General features: G+C 40.5%; 1 protein-coding gene across 3 annotated transcripts in view; it reads left to right on the forward strand.

Annotated features, from left to right (window-relative positions):
• Positions 1-24,647, forward strand: part of igf2bp1 (insulin-like growth factor 2 mRNA binding protein 1) — a 63,461-nt gene extending 38,814 nt beyond the window's left edge. The window contains exons 6-15 of one of the 3 annotated variants that reach the window (XM_036148606.1): positions 825-1,118; positions 8,581-8,715; positions 8,828-8,950; positions 10,332-10,467; positions 10,919-11,038; positions 12,787-12,903; positions 13,116-13,190; positions 13,761-13,892; positions 14,024-14,137; positions 19,287-20,031. In XM_036148606.1, the coding sequence (XP_036004499.1) occupies positions 825-1,118; positions 8,581-8,715; positions 8,828-8,950; positions 10,332-10,467; positions 10,919-11,038; positions 12,787-12,903; positions 13,116-13,190; positions 13,761-13,892; positions 14,024-14,137; positions 19,287-19,580 (1,540 nt within the window). In that variant the 3' untranslated portion in view covers positions 19,581-20,031. The other 2 variants (XM_036148605.1, XM_012880630.3) reach the window with 2 other exon arrangements.
• The last annotated feature ends 2,591 nt before the right edge of the window (positions 24,648-27,238 follow it).

The raw sequence follows: 27,238 nt of genomic DNA on the forward strand, positions 1-27,238 counted from the left end.
CTTTCCTCTGTTTCAGCCTCATCAGCTGGCCTCTCACCTGCGTTGAAGGGACTGTGAGGGGGAGGAAGGCAGGACCGAAGGTGTGGATGAGTCAGGGGTTGGTGAGAGTGGTGGCGGGGGTGGGGGGGTGGGTTGGGGGGGGGGGGGGGGGGGGTAGGTCTCTGGTGAGCTGGGGGTTGGAGACGTGTGGAGAGTTGAGGGCAGGCACCGTCTGCAGCCCTGCTGGTCCTATGCCCAAAGCCGGAGATGTTCTTGAGACCTCTCCACACATTTCTGATGTTGTTCCGCGCTAGCTGCTCCTCCATCTTCCTCTCATAGTTTTTTTTTTGCTGCCCTGATCCTTCATTGGAGCTTCCGCTGAACTCTACGCTACTCCTCTCTGTCCCCTGAGTTGAAAGCCTTTTTCTTCTGGTTCAGGAGGACTTTTAGCTGAGGGGTCACACAGAGCTCTAGAAAAGTTGGAATATTAAACGTCATTGTAACGTGTAGTTATTACTGTCACAGCAACCAAATTTCTTACGGCAATCTCTGAATAATGACAGCGTTAATTCAATTCAATTCAATTCAATTTTATTTATATAGCGCCAAATCATGAAACATGTCATCTCAAGGCACTTTACAAAGTCAAGTTCAATCATATTATACAGATTGGGTCAGATTATACAGATTGGTCAAAAATGTCCTATATAAGGAAACCAGTTGATTGCATCAAAGTCCCGACACGTTAGTGAAAATGTAAGGTATACTGTTGTTCTTCAAATGGATCTACAGTAAGGTGAAGTATATAATTAATCCTGCTGTATTGCTATGTTGTGTACCATCAGAGCTATTCAGAAACTGAATGGATATCAGCTGGAGAGCAACTCCCTGCGTGTCTCCTACATCCCCGATGAAACCTCAGACATGGAGGGGGGCCAACGTGGGACCGAAAACGGACGTCGTCCTGGCTATGGGCCCCGCGGCGGACTGCGTGGAGGGTCCCCGAGCTCTGGAATGCCCCCTAAACCTCCACACACCGACATCCCTCTCAGACTTCTGGTGCCCACGCAGTACGTCGGCGCCATCATTGGCAAAGAGGGAGCCACCATTCGCAACATCACCAAGCAGACGCAGAGCAAGTGGGTGATTATGTTGTGGAGTACTTGAGTTTGTGGTGGAAAACATTCTGTATAATGTGCTTGAATATGATGTCTTATAATCTGTACATTAAAATGCAAACAGGGGATTTTAAAGTACAGATTTATTTATATAATACCAAAATTAATTGTGATGTTCATTCAATTTAGTTGATGTTTTCCTTTATTTTTTAGGTTTTCTGTATTTTATAAAGATTAATTCAGTTCAGTTTATTAATATAGCACCAATTCACAACAAGTCTTCTCATGGCACTTTACAAAGTCAGGATCGAATCATCCAGGCACATTGTTATACATTTTTTGTCTAAGGAAACCCACTAGCCAAGTCATTGACCTGCGGCATTCTCTCCTCCTGGATGACCATGTAGCCACACTGGACAGTACTCTCCATTGTCGTTGACTTTGCAGCAATCCCTTATACAGAGCATGCATGTAGCGACAGTGGAGAGAAAAACTCCCTTTTAACAGTAAGAGGCCTCCAGCAGAACCAGATGTTGTGCCATTACTCATGTTTTTTAAAGTTATTTAATGTTTAATAAATAATTTGGTCTGATATGTATTGTCGGGTGAATATCAGCTCAAACAGCTGATATTAGGACAATAGTTGAAAGGGTGATTCGAGGACTGGCATTCTTTTAACAGCAGACTCTACACACATATGGAATAAATGAGTGACAAATTCTCTTCAAGTTTTATTTATTAACAGAAATAAAAATTAACATCCAGAGAACACCACTATAGAATGCTGTTTGTCTGAATTAACACTATATTTCAATCAACAATTCCTCTCTCCTAGGCTTGTGAAAATTAACTAAACTACTAAGCAAAATTAAGATAAAAGAAGCTAAGGAGCTATGTACACAAAAAAGAAACAAAAGACAAGTAAAACGGTTGAAAAACATCAGAATGAATAAATTAATCCTTGTTCACACCAGATCCATGTTAGAGAACTAAAGTTCATCTTAAAGAATGTGGAATGAGATCAGATTAGCTTAACGTATTTAGAACATTTGGTATGCGTTTGAACCCATACACAATGCAAATCTTCAGTTAAACGAATTAATGTTTGAGAAAATAACATTTTAAAGAATAATTTGCGCAGTAAAATTAATATCTGTAGGACCCTTGATTTTATTAATGCAATTATTCCTCTTGGAAGCTAGGGAGCGCTGTAGCGATCGGTTGCTTGATGGGATAATCCTAAAGTTATACAAAACACCATTAAATCGACATTAATCTTCCATATTAATGCGGTAATAACACTCATAGCACTATTGAACGATGGCTGAGTGAAACGAAAATAAGCCTTATGTTTAAAATAAACTGTAGTTGCGTTGACTTGGTTGTAACTCTAATGTTATCTGGGAAGCTAATAGCGCTATGCTAGCTAATTTAAAAAGACTTTTAGAGCTCTTTTTGGTCATAATGAACAGATCAGACAACACAAACATTAATATCCCATCGGTGTATGAAGACCTTATGGAAATAGTTTGTTATAACCATAAAACCACACTCAAACTACATCAGCATAGCATGGTTTCAAAGAAGCTTACGGGAGCTATATGCCTGTTAGCTCCAGGTGTTTAAAAAAAAAACCCAAAAAACTCTGAAAACAAATTACGTAAACCACTGTTCGGGTAAGGGAATTGTTTGAGGAGCAAACAATAAGCAAAGCACTTCTCCACCGCCTCAAGGAGAGTCCTCTTCATGGTTTTGATTCCCTGGTCCATGTCGTCCTCCCGACAGAACACGTTTGAGGACTAATGAATAAATGAATGAATGGTTTGTTTCCAACAATATTAATTAATGTTACAATATAAATAAAAATACAATGACCGGGATCACATCAGCTGCAGTTGAACGTTCTCTGTTCACATCCCTGGTCAGCTGGTCAAAGGGGGCAAGCACATCAGCTGTCTTTTTCATCAGCTCCCACTTGGTGGCTGTCAGTGCTGCTGGTAGAGATTGCTCAGCTGCAGACACTGAGAGTTCATTTTTATTCCAGTAGGCTCTGCAGCATGTAGAGGCTACTATTCCATCTCGTCTGCACATGGGAAGAGTGGAAGTAAAGTATTAGCAGCCTACTAAATAAAGTGTATGGGAATAAAAAAGGGAATGGGGGGCAAAGAATGTTATGAGAGGGATTTCACCTCCACATGTTGTTGTATGCGCTTGATTTGGTAAATGACTTTTACTTTTATAGCGCTTTAACTAGTCTTGACGACCTCCAAAGCGCTTCACACTACAGTTCAGTCATTCGCCCATATTCACACACACATTCACACCCTGACGGTGGTGAGCTATGTTAGTAGCTACAACTGCCCTGGGGCAGGCTGACAGAGGCGAGGCTGCCATGCACCGGCGCCACCGGGCCCTCTGACCACTGTCAGCCATATTTAAGTTTCCATATTTAGGTCCATCTGGATGTCTTCAAGGCAAGAGTAGGCCAGCAGTGAGTGTTTGAAATGGCCTAGTATACTCCTTTGATATGCTATGTCTGCTGAATTCTGCTCAGAATGGATGTAGAACCATTGATCAGGGTTCATATAATGGGCTGGGTGATAAATTGATTTTAGCACTTAATTAGAATTTGCAATTTATGAAGATTTAATTTTTGGAAGATGCAGTTTTTTATTTTTATTTTTGCCAATGCACCCCTTGGCCTCCACTATATATATCAATACTGAAATGGGAAATTGTTTTGGTAAAAGCTTGCAATATTGAACACATTTTTATGAAAACAAATTGTGCAAATACTCTTATAGAGGAAACTTTTTTTTACCCCAAGAGGAATGTTTCCGGTACATGTAATTGATCTTGGCGCACCGCCACACCAAAATAAAAGCCGCCACACCTTCAGAATCAATTCAAAAATATGTCAAAACAATGTAAAGCATGTGATATAGCATAGCTACTGTATATTTGTGAATTCATTCAAATCATAATCAGAGTTTAAAATTAATTGAAATATCAGGAAATGTTGAAATTTACTTTATTTTGAAAGACTCCTCAGGCTCCTGTCTATCACTGCGAAAAGGGGTCAGTGTATGAAGCTACTGGTGGCTACTGCGCTGCTCTCGATAGTGAAGGAAAACTAGAGATGACAATCCAGTGTTTCCTACTTAACGACTCATGTTTTGGGGCTTTTCAGACCTCTGTAGCAACTTTTAATCAAAAAAGTGAAATTAAACTAGTGACCTTTTTCTGTGTTTTTGCTGATTTTGCAGCTTCACTTGAAAGCAGCAATCTGTCTGCCATTACTTTCTCACGACAACTGCTAGAGCAGTGTGGGGTCTCCCTATTCCCTCCATGCTGTTGCACATGTTCTGTGGAACAAAATCCATCTGGCAAGAGTCAGGTTAAGTTATTACGCTACTAATGTAGTATCTATTGTGAAAAAAATCAGAGATTTTATTTTTAATCCGTATCACCCAGCTCTAGTAGAAGGACATATTCGCTGAATTCTGTTGTGTACATATAAATGAAATCGCCTTCTCTGATTATGTATGTAACCCATGGCAACCTTACTGTCCCAGTAAAACTTCACTGCATCAGGTTAAAGGTTGATCTCACTGAGAATGAAGTCTGCTATTTCTACTGGCAATACAGCAGCACAAAGTGCCAGCGAGGTGCTTAAATGGTGGATGCACGTCTGGCCCTCCCAAAGACAAAACCCAGACTGCTAGTCCTGTCTCCACTTATGGCTCTGATGAATTCCGCCACTCTAATGGCGTTACTTGATGCAGCAGAGCACAATTCTTTGCACACTGCTTTGCATTGGGAGTTGCTGGTGTTACATGCAAGGAGTGTGTAGGTCACTAAGTTCTTGAAGAGAATCTCTTTAAGTTTTGTTGCCTCTCTTCAGGTAAGTGTGTGTCCCACTCCAGCATGTCAGTGTTTAGCTCAAGTAGAAGGATCCTTCCACTTCCTGTGACTGGAGCAATGAACCCAAGGGGATCAAACAGACAGTTCGTAATGGATAGGACCATGGGCGTAGGTTTGATTTCAACTTTGGTAGGGACACTACTGGTCTCAAGTTTCATTGGTTGGATGTCATTGGTCCTATGCAATATGCATGCCCCTATTTTTTATACTTGACGTGAGCATCAGGGGACATTTCGTTTAAAGAGAAAAGCAGCATTTTTTGCTACATTAATACAAATTTTATAAGCACTATATATATTGTATATAAATAAAAAGCTGCTCCTTAATTTGTAATCAAAATAAATTAGACATCACCTGAAGCACTGAAGGGCCAGCTGCTTCACCTTCAAGCTGCCCTGCATCATTATTACTGGATATCTGTGTTTCCTATAATTATATAATGTTACTATTATACAAGTGTGTTTTTAGTATTACAGGATTAAATGTAACACAACCTTTTATATCATCCTATGATACTTACTGTCTGAGTGTTAAAATAGCTCCTTATGTCTCTTTTCATTTTTGGTGGCATCATCTACAATCACAACACTAAGCATGAGCCTAAGTTTATTCAAATATAAAATCGCTTTTAACAATTATTAAAAGAAAATATAACACTATCTTATCCGTAATGTAATAATATCCAAAATAAACAGCCAGATTCAAGCATTTTACCGGACACTAATGTTTGTACTAATTTACTTATGGACTGTGTGGAAATCTATGTAAAATCAAACCAATGTGTTCCTCTGTTTGTACTTTATCCTATTTCCAAAAGTAGAAATTGTGAATTAAATAGCACTATTATTATGTGGAACCCTAATTATGCTTTCTAAAAAAAATTAGCAATGTTTAGGCACCATCTCGTATTGTTATACTCTATAAAACGAATAACACCTGCTATTTATATCTGAACCGCCTTAAAGGGATTTTTTGAAAGCTTACGTTCTTTGCTTGTCGATTTTTCCAGCAGTCTTCAGAACTCCTGCCTGACACAGAATATTTTTGTTGATAAAATGTATTATACTTCAGAATTAAATATTATTTTAAGATGCTAACGTTGGTTACTTACATTTCTTAAGTTCCACAAATGAAAACTACTCTCTCCTGCTTCTTCTATCGCCTGTTATAGCGTGCATAATATAATTTTTTTTAATTGGGACTAGTTTCGTAGTCTAATATTCGTTGTAGTAACCGCAGTATTCTAGTGTGAATTAAATTTAAATTTCGCGCTGCAAGCATGCACGCACATGCACGCACTAGAAAACAGCCAACCAGGGAGAGAGAAGGCGGGACTTAAGGCAAAACAACCAATGAGAGTGGAGTTAAACAGCACACAGCACAGTTACGTGTGCTGCTAAGTTAAAGCGACAGAAAAGACCGACTGGACACGCAGGCTGGCAGACGGAGCTGCAGCAGCAGCCGCCGCCAAGCAGCGGAGCTGCGAGAGGAAAATAAGCGACTGCTGTAACAACGATGTATTGTAAATTATAAACATGTTATTCACATCGAATTATTGGTAGGGACATGTCCCTATGGTCCCTATACAAACCTACGCCCATGGATAGGACGCCCCATCACATGAATGGTTTGTCCCTGACAGAAATACTGAAGGTGAAGGTATCAAATGCTACCTCTCAGCATAACACCTGACTGCGCTTCATGTGCTCAGTGTGTTCACTCGAATCCAAATCTTTGCATGGTCCTCCGGGGGAAATGTCATTGGGCCACAGGAGCTTTTTGAGGTTCCTGTGGTCCAACCATTACGGTTCTCCATTACTCAAACAGTAGAACATTTGAATAATGTCGGCCGTGAATGTCACCGTCTCTTTCCTGATCTAAGCAGGACCCCAGGTAAAATGTTATTGAGATCTGGCCTATTAAGCACCATGTTCAGCAAAATTCCATGATGCTGAGCACTTGAATTGAAGACAACTCTGATCTGCCCCCGCTTTTAAGGGTGGTAAACCCCAAGGGATGGCAGGTACCAGCACTCTTCATTCTCTACTAGGGGGAGCTATCTCAGAATTTATGTTTTCAACGATCTTCTTCATGAAGCTCTTAAAATGTGCCCCCATTTTCGTCTTACGACTGAGTGTGCAACACAAAGAGATGAGACGCTTTGCAGCCTGCTCAGGGTTGTTTGGTAGCCGTGCCCTGAAGCTTTCTGGATGGTCGCCGAATTTGCAGAGACATGTACGCATCAAATTCTGTCATGCTAGATAACTTAGCAATGTCAAACTTTAAATCTGGGTGACTTTGATGTGATGAGTTCTCGAATCATAAAATTCATTGAGCCCAAAATTAGCTGCCTTGAAGCTTCCTTACGTTATTTATTCAGCGCACTGTGTTCCAGCCAGGTGGCTAACGCTAATAGTTGCCTAGCCTGCTAATACATCGATGCCAAGTGTGGTTATCTGCTATGGAGACAGACAGCAACGAGCAAAAAGCAGCGCAGAGAAAGAAACCTAAAGTTTTAAAGATGGGGGGACACTTTAAATTTAACAGAAAATAAAACCACACAAGCTGCCTGGGACGCGGTATTGACTGAGTTTCTATCTGCTTCTCGCTGCACGGCCCCACCTTTCCTCTCTCGCCTGAGCTTGTTTTGATTGATCAACATGGCGGCCAAACAACAGAGAGGGGTGCAGTGAGTGCAGCTGTGAGTAGAGTAATGGGTGAGTTTGTTAGGTTGTCCTGTAAAATGAACTATGAGGGACAAAACTAAAAACCAGATGCTCTGTTTTCTTCTAAGTAGTGATGGGTAGATGAGGCGTCATGAACCGTACACGTTGCCAAACTGTATTGATACTGTGTCACTGAATACTGACACCTGCTGGACCTTAAACATCCCTACAGGCAACCTAGTTGACAGAGTTAACTGACACTGATTTGATGACCTAGTATACACAATAATACAATTTCAGTGGTATGTTGCATTGTATTATTTTATATTTTCATTTAAGTTTAAAAAATCTTTGATTTTCTTTTTTTTTAGATAAAGTCAATAAATAACGTGAACCTGTATCATAATGTAATAACCTCTAAGTAAACATGTTGTGAATGAGGATGCTTGTGGACTGGCTTTTTTTACAAATTCTTATAAAAAAAAAAAGTTGTTTCAACGTTTTGAAACAAACAGTTTCAAAACAATGAAAAAGACAACAGTCTTTTTCATTGTTTTTCAATCCGTCATTTTTATTTTTCTGAGAAATTTTGTGAAAGGGACAAATCTAAATTGCTGCCCTTTGCTGTGTTGCTCTGTGATACTGAGGAAATTGAAAATGTAACAGATTCTTTAAAAAGTTTTGCAGCACTCTTTGGTAATGATCTTTTCTAATGAAACCTTCTTTCAGGGGGTGGAGGACTTAGTTAAATGAAACTCAAAGGTTACTAAAAACTGCCAGACAGGACAGGGTTATGAGGAAGAACTGTAATTTCTTCAATTGTAATGAACAGTGGCACAATAAGACGAAGAATTAAGGAACCTGCAGAGTAAATATAATCTGTTGCCCTACAGGATTGATGTTCACCGCAAGGAGAATGCCGGTGCTGCTGAGAAGCCTATTAGCATCCACTCCACTCCTGAGGGCTGTTCAGCCGCCTGCCGGATGATCCTGGAGATCATGCAACAGGAGGCCAAAGATACCAAGACGTAGGTTTCCAACACGGATCCAGCAGCATGAATGTAACGGAGCAGAACATGATACCTGGCTGCCAGTCAGCTTCATGAGGCCCGTGTGATGAGCAGTAATTTTGGTTTACAGAGCTGATGAGGTTCCTCTCAAAATTCTGGCCCATAACAACTTTGTTGGCCGCCTTATTGGAAAGGAGGGACGCAACCTGAAAAAAGTCGAGCAGGACACAGACACCAAGATAACCATCTCACCGTAAGACACACTCATACATCACCTACAACCAGTTCAGCACCATTCACTTTAATACTTGGCTTCAGTATTTACAGTGTCATGAACAGGTGTTTACACCCCTTAAAGTTTTTCCACGATTTGTCACATTACAAGCACAAAATCTGATGTGATAACCAACACAATGTACAACATTTTTGGGAAGTAGAGGAAAAAGAATAAATGTATTTTATGCATTTATATTTAGTTCCACTCTACTTTGATGTCACTTATGAAATTCCACTGCAGTGAATTTGCATTTGATCTAGGAAATGGGGGATTCCTCTGTGTGGAACTTAACTTGAGTATAAATCCAACTGTTGTGTGAAGCCATCAGAGGTTTGTTAGAGAACATTAGAGAACAAACAGAAAGGTTAGAGGTGGCTCAAATCACATCACTTTATTTATATAGCGCCAATTTGCAACACTTCTTCTTAAGGCACTTTGCAAAGTAAATTTAATCAAATCATTCTGGCAGATTGGTTAAAAGTCTTCTAAGGAAACCCAGCAGATTGCATCGATGGCAGTAAAAAATGGTTCTACAGAGTATTGACTCAGGGCGTCGTACAAATGCATGCTACACTTTTCTGAGTTTTATTTGCAAGAAACAAAACATGCATCCTCCTCCTTTAACTTAACAGTCATTTAACTTAACTGCATCAGGCTATCACGTAAACACCCAGTAACCAAAACCCCTGACACTTTTGGCTGTAACCTGGCAAAGTCTGAAAACAGTTCAAGGACCATGAATACCTCTCCAAGGCACTAGAAGTAAATAGTAGTTATTTATGCATATGCAAGTATTGTCTCTTTACTGTTATGTCAACAGTTTCTTTATCTGACCCTGGAACCTTTCTATTATTACATTTCCCCCCTCCTGTAATCACTTGCTGTCTGATTAGTATGACCAAAGGCCACAAGTTTGATTTGTGATTTGATTTACCTAAGAAATAGGGTATAGTATAGCTCTCCACAAATTTGCTTCAACTATGCTTTTACATTTTATGTCAGTTTAAAAAGTTATTATTGAACCTTGAGTCTCTCAGCAGCAATAGGAACATTTAGAAGTATTGTAGTCCAGCATACCGCACCCTCGTCAAGACCCTGTCTTCAGGTTTATCCGACCTTGAGACCTTTTAAAGAACTTTTTTAACCTCAATAAATTTTTAGCATCGCTTCACATGTTGCAAACATGGTGTATTTTCATGGGAATTTCTCTCAGTAATGTCAGTGACTGATCCTTACTGTGTTAGGTGAATTCATGCTAGGTCGACCAAGCCAAAATGTCCACCAGGAGGTTGAAGTGATTTTCAATTGAACACACTGCTTGTATGAGTAACCATGCTTGGTGTGATGATCTGTGCAGTCTCCAGGACCTGACCTTGTATAATCCAGAGAGAACTATCACAGTCAAAGGCTCCATTGAAGCTTGCTGTAAGGCTGAGGTCGAGATTATGAAGAAGGTCAGAGAGGCCTATGAGAACGACATTGCAGCGATGAATGTAAGTGCACACGCATTCTCACCATTGCTATTGTCTCCAGTAACATTGTCCTTTAAATTGTAGATCATGTAAAGTATATCTTTTCTACTTTTTTCAATGATTACATAAAGAATCTGCAGCACAGATGGAATGTAAATGTTTAAGAAGCCCTTAAATATTCAAGCCACACGTCAACAAACCTGTTTGTAAAAAGAGTAGAATAGAAGTGAAAAACATTTCATTATGAGATGGATCAAATGTATAGGGTGCATATGTATTTATATTATGTATACTTTTTATGTTTTCTGGTGATCACAGTATTGAGCACCTGTGGTGTATGGAATAGTACAAGGATAGTTCATAAAGATCTAAAAACCTTTACAGGACTAGCTTTGGAGAGGAATCTCTAGGGTTGTCAGGGCAACAAAAAAAAATCAACCTTGTCTTCCTGTAATATCCTTCTCTACAGCAGCAAACTCACCTGATCCCTGGACTTAACCTGGGTGCTCTGGGGCTCTTTCCTCCATCATCCAACATGCCTCCCCCACCACCCGGAAATGCAGTTGGAGGAACCCCCTATGGCTCCTTTGGGGTAAGAGAATCCTCACTGGGAGCCTAACTGACATGACTCCAACTGTAAGATTGCTCTGCCCACATGGAAGTATACCCCAAGCTGCTCTAGCCCCCCGCCAACAAAGACATTGTAATGGCAGTGATTGTGAAGCTCACAGTAGAGGTATTTTTTTCCTTATCTACCAACATTAAGGCAAAAGAGACAGTTACTGCAGACTGCAGTTGTTGTTTTCATGCTGCCATCGAGCTATCCATGGCAATAATTACCCTTTAATTTCACTATAATTTAACCAAGAATTACTTTTTATTTTAACCATTAATCAGTGTAATTATGAACAAAAATTACCAATGTTTTTGTTTACGAAATCCCTGTTAGCGCAATGGGTTTGTAATGTGAAGTCCCAGCAATGTTGCCGGAGGTTGCTCCGCAGCTCCTGCATGTAAGGCCGTTCAGGTTCAGATACTATAAAATTAGGTTACAGTTCAGATCCCTTTCTGGAGGTTGAGGAGAATCTGACCTCTGTACTGTGTTGCCTTTTTCAGGACAAATTGCTATCGCTCATTTACATTTGGATACCTTGCCTTGAAGTTGAATCACGTTAAGGCATGGTGAAAACTCTTGAGTTAGACGTAATTCAAGATGTAACTCTGCATCAATCTCTTCTGGTTCTGGCAGCTGGCTGACTGTTTAATAAACCCAGTTGTTTTTCTTAGCATCAGAGTGCAGTTTGGCATAGCTCTATTTTCAATTCAATTCAAAAGTATTTTATTAGTCTCAAAAGAAAATTAAATGCTGGTGTAACTCATGTTACAGGATTTTCTTCTGCCTTTGTTCATTAAATTCTATAGGCTTGAGTATGCACAAAATGTTGAAGTACAATTAACTTGTAAACACAAAGGCAGCCTGTTTTGCTGCCTTCTACACTTACACAGACTCATTAGCTTCTTACATAATGTTAAAAATTACTTAAAAAGTAAGCTTGCAGAATGGGGATGTCTGTTGAACAGCTAAATTTATTTTCTCAATTTCTATTTGAAGACAAACAGACCAATCACTCCCTTGTATCAGACCAGGACTTTTTCCCCGTGAAATAAATCTCCAGCAATATTTGTACTGAAAAGCCTGATGCTTTAAGGGCCCGAAACAGAATACTTGAACAGAATGTTTCTTGATTAGCATTTGGTAGGGCGTTCATTTTAATGCATTGTTTGATTCCAGTTTTCTTGATGAGATTATACATTTATCTGAAAAAGTAATAACGTTTCCAGGATGGACTCAAGTCAATGCATGCTTACATCTCTGATATTTTTTAGTTATTTTTGGTGCTTCTGTTACAAATACTTTATGGCATGGCTCCTTGTTTGCTGCTGCTTATCTGACCCCACATCTCATCACTGGTAACACGGTGTTTAATTTCAGGATTACACGCTTCTTATTCCCATTTTCTTGTCAAGATTCAATAGACTTATTGCCGTTTCAACTATATATATGTAATAATGTATTTTATGAATGGAGTCAGATTTCCCTGACGTCCCTGATGCAAAACAAGAGACTGTATAAGATTTTTTTTTAAAGACAACGATCTTCATGAGACTAAACTGGTTCAATACTGGTGTGTCGATCAAATGCTGCAAGATGTCATGCCAATCATAAGACAATACAGGGCTCATGAACATGGTCTGTATTATTAGGTCTTATTTGAACACAGTTTGCCATGTATAACAATAACTGTACAATGTATTGAAATAATGTGTCTGTGTGCTCAGGCCCCAGAGCAGGAGACTGTTCATGTATACATCCCAGCACAAGCAGTGGGGGCCATTATTGGCAAGAAGGGACAGCACATCAAACAGCTGAGCCGCTTTGCTGGAGCCTCGATTAAGGTTTGTTAAATATGGAGATGTTTGTTTATTATGGTTGAGCAGCATCGGGCTTTTCCTGAAATAAAAATCTTTACATATTTTAGGCGTCAAGTTAAAAATGTCAGATATAGATTTCTACCAAGAACACTGTGACTCTCTAGTCCTTTAAGAATTTAAAAGTATGTGCTCCAGCGAACACCTTGACATTCAGACATTCCTCCATTGTTCTCCAGATCGCACCAGCTGAAACTCCAGACTCTAAAATGAGAATGGTGATTGTGACGGGACCCCCAGAAGCTCAGTTCAAGGTGAAAATTAACTGCTGATTGATATTACTCCTATTCCATATAGAGTCTTACTGCAGGCAGATTGCTGGATCATTTATGTTGTTTTAAAATAGAATAGAAATACCTTTATTATCACAGAGTGGGTAAATTTGTGTGTGACGGTAGCAAAAACAAGTAGACAGAAGACACCAGACTTGCACACAAGATTGATTAATATGAAAAAACTAAATTTAAAGTTATCCTGTACAGCAGAAGAGAAAGACTTCTCACAAAGGAAAAATACTGTGCAATTAATAAGTAATGAGGCATATTCAGATAAATATAAAATGTTCAAGTTAAAAAAGAAGACAGTAGATTTACAGAATGATGAAAAATAGGCTGTTTGTATGAATGTAGAAACAGTCACTCCCTGAGAAGCTAAAAGTGTACAAACATACATTAGCATCTGAGAGACGGTGTAACAATTCCTAATCAGATCAAGAACCCGTGCAACCAGTTGCATGTGACACTTATCAAGTTTGTTGGGAGTAGCTAGGAGGAAGGATCTGCAGAAGTGCTCCTTTAAGCATCTTTTCTTTCTCTTACCTATAGGCTCAGGGCAGAATCTATGGGAAGCTGAAAGAGGAGAATTTTTTTGGACCAAAAGAGGAAGTCAAACTGGAAACTCACATTAAAATGGCTGCTGCTGCTGCAGGAAGGGTCATTGGCAAAGGAGGGAAGACGGTAAGCAGCAGAAAGTACATGTTTCTAAGCCTCATCTTCGTGTTTGTTCTGCCATCAAAGCAAATTAACAATCAAACAGACAGGTTAGGGCTGTTGCTTATTCCTAAAGTAACCAAGAATTATGTTTCCAGGTGAATGAGCTGCAAAACCTGACAGCAGCTGAGGTGGTGGTCCCAAGAGAGCAGACGCCTGATGAAAATGATCAAGTCATTGTCAAGATTAATGGCCATTTCTACGCCAGCCAGGTACAGTTTTGGTGCTTTGGTTAAGATTAGAGTTGGACACACCGTTTGTGGGTTGTAGGGTTGCTGTTATGTAGGACAGCATATTATGTTCATGTGTCATATTCTGTCATGTCTGACAAACCTTAATGTATCTAAACTGTGTGTTATCTGATTGACCAATAATAAGTACTTCTTAATTGTGAATTGGAAGGAAAATCACACTTGTTCAATATGTTTTGGAGATAAAAATCTGAAAATAACTGTCTGTACTCGACTACTTTAAGCTGATACCCCGTAATCAAGAGTACACCTGTGTGAATTAAAGGGGACATATCTAGCAAAGTCCACTTTTTAGGAATGCAGAAAACTTGAATGTAGTCTGTCCAGGAGCTGCATAAATACCTTTATATTCTTTTTGGGTCATAATTTTCAAGCCGTTCAGTTTTCTCTATTCTACTTTTTTTTTTTTAACAATTACGTCACAGTATTTACTGCGGAGTTGCTGAACAAGGTCATGGACTTCTGGCTTACCAATTTCACAAATCCACCATTTTTATGTTTTTGGCTGCCAAAGACATTCTCTCTTATCCCACTGATTTGGACCGGGCCCATTGCTCTCTCAGCTCCAAACCAGGTCCCACTCCAGAGCGAGTCCTGTAATTCTACATTTCCACTGTTTTCTGATTATCGATCCAGTTGTCTAGGAAACTCGTAAGAAAGAAGTCTTGTCCCACTATCGACACAGGATCCATCTCTTTGAGGGTTGTAGCCTACAGGTGGCGCACTTGTGTGTGACCTACTGGAGCTCCATGGCTGAACTTTACCAACATGGTGCTGTTTCCAGCCAGGCTGCGCATTAGGGCTACCTTCACACTGCAGGGGAACGCAACACAAATCTGATTTATTTATTTTTTGCCCGTAACAGGGTTTGCCTTTAGGATTTTTTTAAACTGTGGTAGTGGTGGGGGGGGGGGGGGGGTGCATTTTTTGCATATTTTACCTACATTTGTGACCCAAGCTGTAGGAGAGTTATCAAAAATAGTGATTAAGTTATCAAAGGCATACAATATGAACAAGATGAGTAAGTGTTTGAAGCTGTGTGTGAATTAAATTCAGGGAATTATTTTAGTGCAACAGACAAAAAAAAGACTACTTTAAAAACTACATTTATGTGACAAAATGGCCCAACAGTGGGAAAGACCTCCTTAAAAAGACGTGGCGGGACAATGTCATTTGGAGAATCCGAGGGCTTCAAATGATCCACAGTCTCCTACAAAAAGGGCAGGGTCCAAAATTAACACTTGCCAGATGCCAAATGTGAGTAAATTTTCCGTTTGGCGAGTAAATATTTGCCATGTGGCTAGGTGCCACATGGCAAGTAAATATTTGCACCAAATAAGTTGTTTTTCAGTCACACTTGCACATGTGATGTGAGAACTACAGCAATTACGTCATGTATGTTTGCTAACAACTACCGTTTAGCTCAGGCTAATTACGTGGCGGGTTTACTTGGAGATATTTAGCAGGGGTCAGTCAGATTTAATACTTTGGCCAGTAAAAAATATGCTTGGCCGGTTGATTGTTAATTCTACCGGCCAACTTGGCAGGTGAATCAGGAAGTTAATTTCAGACACTGGCAGGGTCACAGGATCAAACGTGTACGGCACAGCAGAGCAAGGGACAAACACTGAAGGATCTGAAGCAGGAGGTGAAATAAGTGCTTTGGTAGAAGAAACTTTATCAACGAAGTAGTGAAGAAAATTCTTACACACAGTGGAGGAGGCCTCAGTCCCAGTCTGTGGTGGATTTAGAGCAGAGTTGATAACTTTAAACAACACACAAAGCTTATGACAGTTTAACAGAAGAATATCAGAAAAAGATTTTTGCCTCTTTCAAATGGACTAATAATGACACCAGCAATACCTCAGTATTTGAAAGGACACTTTGTATCATTTCCACTTTCGCTCAGCGCTTTAACATTCCTTTCTGGCAGTGCGGGTTGTGTCATTCAGCCAGGGCTCTGATATAGCTTTCTGCTGTCTGGTCTTTAATGGAGCTGCAATGTCTATGGCAGTTTGACAGGTTTCTAGAAACCATGAGTTGAGAGACTCTGCATCCTCACATACAGACTCAGGAATGATGCAGTTCTGACTGAAAACTGTAGAGAGGTGAGCAGCAGTGGAAGAGTTAATAACTCGACATCTGTGAGCAGCAGTGAGAGTTTTGACTGTGTGACAGCAAACAGCAGCTTCACATTGTACAGGCCTATGGTCCGAAAAGAAAGCCTCACAGACCTCCAGGCTAAGATCAGGCAAACCGTAGGAGAGTTGTTGCTTCTAGTTGCTTTTTGAAAGAAAGTCGCTAGAGGGGTCTGAAAAGTTGCTAAATATAGCAAAAAATACGCTAAATGGGCAACACAGGAGTGTCGTCTCTAGTTTTTCTTCCCTCCTGAGAGCAGAGTGGAACAGTAGCTAGGGGCGACGTGGCACAGAGGTTAGGGAGTTAGTCTTGCAATTGTAGGGTTGCCGGTTCGATCCCCTGCACTGCCTGTCTCTGTCGTTGTGTCCTTGGGCAAGGCACTTCACCCGCATTGCCTGCTGACGGTGGTCAGAGGGCCCGGTGGCGCCGGTGTCTGGCAGCCTCACCTCTGTCAGTCTGCCCCAGGGCAGCTGTGGCTACTAACATAGCTCACCACCATCAGGGTGTGAATGTGTGCGTGAATGGGTGAATGACTGAACTGTAGTGTAAAGCGCTTTGGAGGTCGTAAAGTTAAAGTGCTATACAAGTACAAGCCATTTACCATTTTACCATGGTCTTGATGGCGTGAAACTAAAATGGCTGCACATTGAGAAACTCATGCACATTAGGCTCCTTACATTTCTCTCTGGATTTTTCGCACAACCCATAGCCTACTAGTGTCTCCATTAACATTGTAGTCAACAACTCTTTAAAAATCAGGTCACAAATTAAACTGTTTTGCTACTCCCCCCATTCCTTATGTGTTAGGTGACGCCTGATTTGCAGTCTGAGCTTGGCACGGTATCATACAAGTAAAGGACTTTTATGTAGATGATAAGGTTGCATCTTTTGCACCAGTTATCCATGCATTTGTATTTGCCATTTTTTAGGTATTTACTTGCCAGAGACTTAATTCACAAAAACAACCCTATTTTCCCTGAAATTCCGAATTACAGCATTCTTTTTTTGTGGTGGAAACATTGCGTAAAGGATCCATAGCAAAGCGTTATAACATTCTATTCTCTAGCCTGCATGTTTTTTCTAATGTCACCTGGGATGCCTGGTCAAGCAACTTTAATGTGACAGCGTGGGAGTTCATTGTGAAGCAAGTACATTTGTTTTCCATCTGTACACGTCATGCAGTAATTCAACGTAACTAGGGCTGGGCAAGTTAACGCGTTAATTTCGCGTTAATTCATTAGACTATTAACGGCGATATTTATTTTATCGCGCATTAACGCATGTTGCTCACATGCTTTCAGTCAGTGTCAGTCAGCACGCGCGCTGAGTGCAGCGCGCTGTGTCACGGCAGCACTCTCCCGCTCCCCCTCCCCTCTCGTACATGGCTCAGCGGCGCCAGCCAATCAGCACGCAGGCTCAGCCTAGCCCGCCCACTCAGCTCTCACACAAATTTAACACACAAACAGCTGAGAGAGACCGCAGCAGCGAAAAAACATGAACTGGGGAAGTAGCACCGTTTGGCTTTATTTTAATACCGTAAATGAAATCAAGCTGTATGTTTTGTAAAAAGCCGGTTCATTTCAGTGGAAACACAACAAATTTATCTAAGCACGTGAAAAAACATGAGCAAGAAAAAACGTCGAGTCACAGAAACGTAGAGAGGAGACGAAACTTCTGTCATTGCCCCGGCAGACCCACAGACGTCTCTGACTGAGGCGTTTCAGTCCTCCATGGAACATCCAGGTAGATCAGTGGTCATCTTCAGCAGCAGTTCATGTTAACTTTCAAAGTAGATATTATCTATCATATTTTACTGGAGCCCACACATAACATGTAATTAAGACCTTGAAAGAACCCAGTACATATATTAAAAAGTGTTATTTAAGATAAGATAACAATAGCTAATCCTTTTTTTATCCCACGACGGGGAAATTTATTGGATTAAAGCAACAGGCAGGTGCACACAACACAGACAAAATTACATAAGGATTGAAATATATAAGAGGTGGATTAGCGAAAAAACACTGAACATAACATTATTGTTATTATTATTATTATTATTATTATTATTTAATTGTAATAATAAAATAAAAACCACAACACCCAAAAGGTCAACAGTTTCATGATACATCAAGCTTAGGGACTGGCTAATATACAGCAGGTCAAAAAAGGCCATATTTTGGCTGCAGTGCTTGCTGTTCTCTTATGAAGAAAAGATCAACTGGTGCACTAAATTCAATAGATGGGTTGAAAATATCCAGTATATAATAAGTGCTACAAATGTTACAACACTTTTGTTCATATGGCAGCAGAACATTAAAATAAAAGTGCTCTTTACACTACTTTTGAATTCATTCTTGGAGTTTGCGCATACAATGCGATTAATCATGATTAATCGGGCAAATTATGCGATTAATCGCGATTAAAAATTGTAATCGTTGCCTAGCCCTAAACGTAACATAATTCATAAAGCTTATTGGTCCAGAAGCAGATTACTGCCCCAAAACCAGTTGCTCTCAGATGCATCTCAGAACAGGGGTAAAAGAGGGGCTGTGTGAGGTAACAATATACCCATTTCCACCGACCCTTCTCAATTTGACCTGAGCTTGACCTTGGCTCCTCGCCATTCGACTCAACTTTACGTAGTTTGTGTTTCGACCGGCCTAGAAAAGCCTGGGAAAGGGAAACACCTCCTGGGTTGTGGGTTTAGCCCCCACCCTCCGCCCCACACTCCATGGATTGTTTGCGTTATTAACACTTTAAAGAAATCTGTGAGAAATGGTAAAGAATAAAAAAATTAATCATTCTAAATAAAAAAACAGTAAATAAAACTATAATCCCCCAGGAGACTTTAATAGCACTAAACCACAGATTTCTGACCACAGTGAAATTATTTTTATAAGATGGATATTGCATTTTCATCATTGGTCAGAGGAGCTGGCAGCCCACACCTGCTTCTTTTCTCACCCAGGAGAGGCAGACAGCTCCTTCTGCACACAGTGGAGGGATCAGGGACCATGAAGACATCTTTGAACCAAACACTCTTGTCAGGTCTAAGCACCTAGAACATCATACTACACAGGGAAAGAAAGACACAAAGACAATTAGTTTGGTTTCATTCTCGAGGAGAGTAGGAAGAGACTGTTGCAGTTACAATCTCCAAACTCTGCCGGTCTCAGCGTTCTTAGAGACAAAGCTTAACAGCTTTCAGTGTAAAATGAGAGAGAGCCTTGGTAAATCTGTGGGTCTGTGTATAGAAAGCTGAAGTGTCTTTTTGATTTTCTTTTGTTTCCTTCAGGCATGGATCATGGCTTGTAAATAGTAAAATTGTATTTCAGTTTGACCCCCTCCATTCATAGTGGTCTTTAATATTGATGTTGGCGTTCTTCAGTTTTTCTGGACTTCCTCAGAGAAAAACCTTCTAGTTTCTCCTCGCTGAAGGTAATTGATTGCACATTTATTTAAGGGTATCATAAAAGGGGTAATGAATACAAATTCAAGCGACATATTTCAGATATTTATTTCCAAAACCTTTTGAAAACCATGTATCCTTTCAATTTCACTACATTTTGTTGGTTTGTCAAAGAAAATTCAAATGAAATACGTCAAAGTTAATTGTTTTAACATAACATACTGAAAGAAAATCCGTTTCCCAGGACCTTACTAAGGATTATCATGTGTCGCAAACAGACAGCCCTCAGTTTTTTTGTCTGTTGTTCTTTGTCTTCCAGCTGGCTCAAAGGAAGATTCGAGATATCCTGACACAGGTCAAAATGTCACAGAAAGGTGGGATGGGTATGGGCCCTGGCCCCCACCCTCAGGGTTTCACTGAGATGGGCAGCCCTACACAGGGACTCTCTCAGGATCACCAGCCACGCAGGAAGTAAGGGCCTCCACCCCATGTGACGGACATGCGCAGACGGACAGACGAACGGATACAGAAGAGTAATACACGGACCCAGCAATAGACAGGAAGAGAGATTAAGAAGGGTGGAAGGAAATACGCCTGATAGCCACTGAGAAAGATCCTAAGAGAAAAAAAATCAAAAAATGAATTCAATCAAATAATGAAATGAATAAAAAGAGGGTTTAGATAAAAAGAAACTTGAAAACAAAGACCCAGTGCCAGGCCAGAAGAGAGACTGAGTGTGGATGAGAGGATGAAGAAAAGGAGGGATGGCGGGGACAAGTGAGGGCGTCGTTCTGGTGTGCCATGGTATGGCTGCAGAAAGCTCCTTGCTTGCTGCAGCTTCTCATGCACATTTTGGTTAAGTTTGAGTGGCAGACAAATGTAGTTCTCCATGTAATGATGGAGAGTTGGGGTGATTTCTGAGACCCGTCTGAGCTCATGCAGGGAGGAAAGTCTTAGCCACACTAATCTGTGTGCAGACACACTGGAAGCAGCCGCTTGGTCATGCTTTGTTCCTCCTCTACAGACCTCTCCAATCATCTGCAGTCAGTCTTATATTTTAAGGGCGTTTTTTAACATAGAGATATATGTATAGAAATGTTATATTCAGAGCTATTATTGATTTAAATGCAGTGATGCAGAGCTGGGAGAGGGAGTTGGGAAGCTGCTGCAGAGGGAAAGGGAGCAGCTCTGGGGTTACCCATTATGTACCTCCAAGTCAGTGAGGTTTTTGAGGTGGGGGCCATAGATGCTAACACTGCTCTTTAAACAACTCTCTGAAAAGAAAATATGAGGTTGTAAATATATAATCTTCATGTTATTTATAAAAATGCTGTGTCTTACCACACTTTAATAAAAAAGGAGGGGCTCCCTTTCTATTTCCCTCTCTCCTGTTTATGATGTGTAGCATTCTGTAGCCTACAGTAAGACAAGGAGTGAGAGGGGCCCTCTGCATCCTCTTCCATGCTTCGCTGGTAGAAGGACACAGCAAGAGACAGTAAGGAGGCGGAAGTCGCAGCTGGTCCTGCAGTTCTAATGCAGTGACTCAGCTCACATGGTGATATTAAGAAGCCAAGTTTACAGAGTCCAGCAGCCATGCTCGCTGGTCAGCGACCCGCACCTTCAAAGACATATTTTATATATATTATATATATTTGATATGTGAGTTAGCCTGGCCCCCCTCTAAATATACTCTGGAGTGTGAGTCAGGTGTGAGGTTTTGCTGCACCTGAAAGTCCTGCAATGACAGACAGACGAGGTGTGTCTGAGATCCTCTGCTCGTTGCATTCTTCCAGTGCTGGGCAGCCAAGCCCTGTCTGAAACAGGCTGGCTTTCTGCTCAGGGTTTAGGACCATCCCTGCACTGAATGCCTGTTTCTGCCTTTACAAACTGGTGTACTGGCAGAAATCGTTTGTAGCGCACTTGGGAAGGCTTGCTATGAAAGCACAGGAAGCAAAAAGCAAAGTCTTCCTAAACTCACCACCTTGACCTCAGTAGTTGAAACCTGACTTGAGTAGAAGCAGCTTGCCGGTTTTCTCTCCCAAATCTGCCAAAGGCCTGTGGGCAGAGCCTCCAGATTCTGCCTTTGTATGATAAAGAGGGGCAGGAGTATGGATGTTTTTACCAAGATTAGAACAGATCAGAGAAGAAATGAAAAAGAAAAAAAACTACCTCAGGGTAAAATTACCTCAGTATTCCTAACTTTTTTTTCCCGCTTGCTGGTGTTTTATATAAATAGAAAAAAAGAGCTAATAGTTCTGGATATTTTTTATTTTTTTAAGAAAAACGTTTTTTTAAGTATTGTCTTGTTGCTTTGGTTATTTTTTTTTCTGTTTTTAGTTTTTGTTTTGTTTTTGTTTTTGGTAGGGATGGATGGGTGAATGAATTCAGGATGACAAGGAGGCTGTTAAGTAGAGAGATATAAAATGCTGGTACAGTACAGAACACTGAGCTATTTTGCTTTTTTTTTTGGTGGGTTAACATGCCACCTGTGTACCTGAAGTGTGATTGTATCAGCCACTGCCTGAAGTGGAAACATGGCCAATGGGGAGCAGTGTTACCTCAAGAGGAGGGTCCTACCAGGCCCAAGGATAACCAAACACACCACTCTGAAGGTCTTTAATTGACCATTATAAATGGGTTTATTCCTCCAAGCAGACAGTCTCAAGCTCTGACCAGTTGAGTCCCTGCCTCTACTCTTTGTCAGTGTGCCTGCCTGAACCCTGAAGGTCCCTCCTCTGGTGCCTTATTGTATTGACATCATCAGGAAGCGCTATACAGGAGCTGTGTTTTCTCCCTAGCAGTTTAAGAACTTCATTTTACCATCAGTTGTATAATGTGGTCCATGTAGAGCCAAATGGTACATCTGATAGGTTTGTTAGCTGGGCACACTGCAGGCAGCTCTGATGTCTCTAAATGTGAATATTTATTACCTGTGCACTGACCATGATGCTCCCTGTTGGCTGCATGGACGTGTGTGTAAAAGCAGGCATGTGCAAGTATGCTTTCAAAGTTGTTTATTTTTTGGTCAGGGAATGTGTTTGGGTAAAAGAAAAAAGTAGGACGAGAACCTATGGCCCCGCCATCTATGTGCAAACCCATCAGGGAAGGAGAGGATTGCAAACCTGAGAAAATGGGAGCAAAACAGCAGGAATACTGCTCTGAAATAGTTTAAAACCTGTTGAGTGATCATTATTTTTTTTGTACTTTTGGAGACAATTTCAGGAAAAAAAAGATTAAGAAAAGGAGTTGAGAACAGAAAGATTACGCTAGTCATTGCAAAACACTGCCAAATGTAGAATTCCTTTGAAGTCCTCGCAGCACTCAACGTCACTGACACCAACCTCCATCGGCTGCCCTACAAGTTAAGCATCAAACAGGGACAAACCTTTTCTATCATGTCTATGCTTCCATTTTTACCCAGAGGCCCAGGTTTCACAGCTCAGCATAAATATCCTGTGTTGTTTCCACCTCTTTCCAAACCATAGAGCTCTGTTCTCAGCCACCAAGACACATTTATCTTTCAGCCTGCAGGGTTTATGATTGGTTAGATTTGATGTGTGTGTGTTTTGTTTTGTTTTTTGTTTTTTTTTAGCTTCGACAATACAGCAAGCTTTATTTGGACATAACATCTAGGGTCGTAGTGTTGCACTAACTGATGAAATATGCTGACAACAACTAACAAAATGACTGGGAACATCCGACCCGCCTTGCGAAAGAAAAATATGAAGTGCAAAGTAGAGGAGAGATGGAATGATGGGAGGAAGCAGGGGTCGTCATCTGCTTGGGATGGGGAGTAGTCTACAAAAACATTTCATCCTAATGCTCCTTCCTGTTACTTCCACTCAACACTCTGTCTTTCCTCTCTTTTGTATTCTTGAGAAAAAATATTCTATTTCCTTGACTTTATGAATAATGTTTTAATTTTGGAGTGGGCAGGAATGTCGGGGTCTCTTGCCCTCTCTTGCGCTGGTCTCCATTTTGTTCGTTTTGCTCACTTCTGTTGAAGACCTGTTGGTTTTCCTATTTAGTCCACTTGTTTTTTTTTTTTAAATCAGTGCTTAAACTTTTTTGATTGGTAAATCTGAAAATAGTTTAACTTCTATATGAATACACACATCTTTTAACGAAATGGCTACTAAATATGATGAAGTACTAACAAATGGGTCAGGACAGAAACTGTGCCAAACTCACAGTCAGGACTTGGTCTAAAATGCAGAGAAGTCAAACTAAGAATATCTGTACAGTCTCTGAGATATTTCTGAAGGAAAGGCTATTTCTTTCAAACGACAGCATCTCATCTTGGAACTGAACTCCTCTTTTTTGGTCTTTTTTAATGTACAGTAGAGAAAACACCTGTTAGGATCAAACCGAAACACAGGTGCACATTGTGCTACCTACAGCTGCTGCTCTGTAGGACAGAATGTAGTGACAAGTACTCTTTTTTAATTGCTCTCAACCATTTGAAACCTAATTTTGGCTCATTTCTGGCCTAAATCCAGGTTAAGTGATCTATTGTTATATAAGATTGACAAAGTTTTAGTAGTGTGATGCCACCTTTGGAAATAGGTCAATATTAACTTCACACGCTAACACTAAAGATGTAGACAATTTTGCTGTATTAAACTTTCCAATACTGTTTGAATCATCATTTTAGTTTATTGTGCATGTTTTGCCCCTTTCCATTTTAAAGTGCTTTATATTAATGCTGACCATTTCTATAGCAAAAAGCTGGGCTTAACTTTTTATACTATGCTCTAAAATATCAAATGTGCTGGTTTCATGTGTGTCTAATTAGAGACCACAACAGAAGTCACGTTTTCCTTATTTTACTTTAAGTCGTGTTTGTTTGATAAATTCTAAATATTCTTTGTCAACTAGACGTCAACATTATCCATTCTGATAAGAAACCCTGAAATACTCCCTTTTGTCTCGTTTTTGACTATAATGGAAATGAGTTAACAGGAATTTTATCTAAGCACACCACTGTACATTATGGTGTTTTATCAGCTCCAATATTTACTCATTAAAACCTGGCAGAATATGCTAGTTTAGTGGTTTTCAAAGTTTTCTGTAACAAGTAACAATTTGGTAGTTTTCTATTATCACCAAACGAACAGACTTTTAAAAACAGATGTACAACAGAACAAAGAAAAGAATCCTCTCTATTTGCACTGTTGGTTTAGTGGACAGAGGCAGTGTACAGTCATGGCCAAAAGCATTGAGAATGACACAAATATTATATTGTTACATGATCTGCTGCCCTCTGGTTTTCATGTGTGTATGTCAGATGACATACACACGTACAGAAATACAATTGCAATCATATTATGAGTAACAAAAGCTTTTAATGACAGAATAAGTTAATGAAGCAAGTCAATATTTGCAGTGTTGACCCCTCTTCTTCAGGACCTCTGCAATTCTCCCTGGCATGCTCTCAATCAACTTCTGGACCAAATCCTGACTGATAGCAGTCCATTCTTGCGCAATAAATGCTTGCATTTTGTCAGAATTCCTAGGTTTTCGTTTTTTCACTCATCTCTTGATGATTGACCACAAGTTTTCAATGGGATTAAGATCAGGGGAGTTTCCAGGCCATGGACCCAAAATCTCTATGTTTTGTTCCCTGAGCCAGTTAGATATCATCTTTGCTTTATGGCAAGGTGCTCCATCATGCTGGAAAAGTCATTGTTCATCACCAAACTGCTCTTGGACGGTTGGGAGAAGTTGCTCTCGGAGGACGTTCTGGTACCTTTCTTTGTTCATGGCTGTGTTTTTAGGTAAGACTGTGAGAGAGCCCACTCCCTTGGCTGAGAAGCAACCCCACACATGAATGGTTTCAGGATGCTTTACAGTTGGCATGAGACAAGACTGGTGGTAGTGCTCACCTCGTCTTCTCCGATGTCCCCAGATGTCCCAAACAATCAGAAAGGGGATTGATCAGAGAAAATGACTTTACCCCAGTCCTCAGCAGTCCACTCCCTGTACCTTTTGCAGAATATCAGTCTGTCCCTGATGTTTTTCCTGGAGAGAAGTGGCTTCTTTGCTGCCCTCCTTCAGACCAGGCCTTGCTCCAAGAGTCTCCGCCTCACAGTGCGTGCAGATGCACTCACACCTGCCTGCTGCCATTCCTGAGCAAGCTCTGCACTGCTGGTAGCCCGATCCCGCAGCTGAAACACTTTTAAGAGACGGTCCTGGCGCTTGCTAGTCTTTCTTGGGCGCCAAGAAAGATAAACATTTTTTTTTTTTTTTTTCACGGCTCTAGTGGCTCGCTTTTTTTCTGAAAGTAGGCTGATAGGAAGGGGGTGGAAGAGGGGGAGAGAAATGCGGCAAAGGACTGCGGTCGGATTTGAACCCGGGTCGATGCGTCGAGGACTAAGGCCTCCGTATATGGGTCACGCTACCTGCTCGCCACAAGCGCGACCCCCTGGAGCCTTTTTGGCAACAATGGAACCTCTGTCCTTGAAGTTCTTGATGATGCGATAGATTGTTGACTGAGGTGCAATCTTTCTAGCTGCCATTCTCTTTCCTGTTAGGCCATTTTTGTGCAGTGCAATGATGACTGCACGTGTTTCTTTAGAGATGACCATGGTTCACAGAAGAGGAACAATGATGCCAAGCACCAGCCTCTTTTTAAAGTGTCCAGTGGTGTCATTCTTACTTAATCATGACAGATTGATCTCCAGCCCTGTCCTCATCACCACCCACACCTGTGTTAATGGAGCAATCACTGAAACCATGTTAGCTGCTCCTTTTAAGGCAGGGCTCAATGATGTTGAAATGTGTTTTGGGGGATAAAGTTCATTTTCTAATATCATTAGAAATATTGACTTTGCAATTAATTGCTGTTACGCTGATCACTCTTTATAACATTCTGGAGTATATGCAAATTGCCGTTATAAAAACTGAAGCAGTAGACTTTGTAAATATTAACATTTGAATCATTCTCAATACTTTTGGCCATGACTGTAGCTATGAGTCCCTTTTTAAATTTTGAAGTTGGTCAGATATTTCTGACTTCTCACTCAGAATTCCAGCTTTTAGGAACCTTTCCTTTAAATTTAAAGTGGTTTTCTAGCATCTACAACGTAAGAATAGCTGGACTAAAAAAAGATTTGGACATCTCAAGATGAAATGTATGTTATTAAATATTTCATACACTCAGTAAAACAACCTTTTTCAATGAACATTTTACTACATTATTTGTATTAAATCCAGTGAAACCATTGCTTGTATTGCTAACAGTGGTTAGCCTCATATCGGAGCATCAGTCAGCAGATTCCACTGGTTTTCTATCATGGTTAATTTAGAACCAGATCCAGGGTTCTACCTCTGAAGTAAATGAAGCATTAGTAACCACCAGCACTTGTTCCTGGTTCGTTGTCATCAGCAGCATCACAATTTGTTGGATATTTACTTAGTTAATAACTTATACCGCTTTTGTCAATCAGTGGTACTTTTCAAGCTCAAAGTTGCAATTGAGCGCACAACTTATTTTCCTTTATATAATTGCA

The sequence above is a fragment of the Fundulus heteroclitus genome, chromosome 16, assembly GCF_011125445.2.
Source record: "Fundulus heteroclitus isolate FHET01 chromosome 16, MU-UCD_Fhet_4.1, whole genome shotgun sequence".
In the NCBI taxonomy this organism is placed as follows: domain Eukaryota; kingdom Metazoa; phylum Chordata; class Actinopteri; order Cyprinodontiformes; family Fundulidae; genus Fundulus; species Fundulus heteroclitus.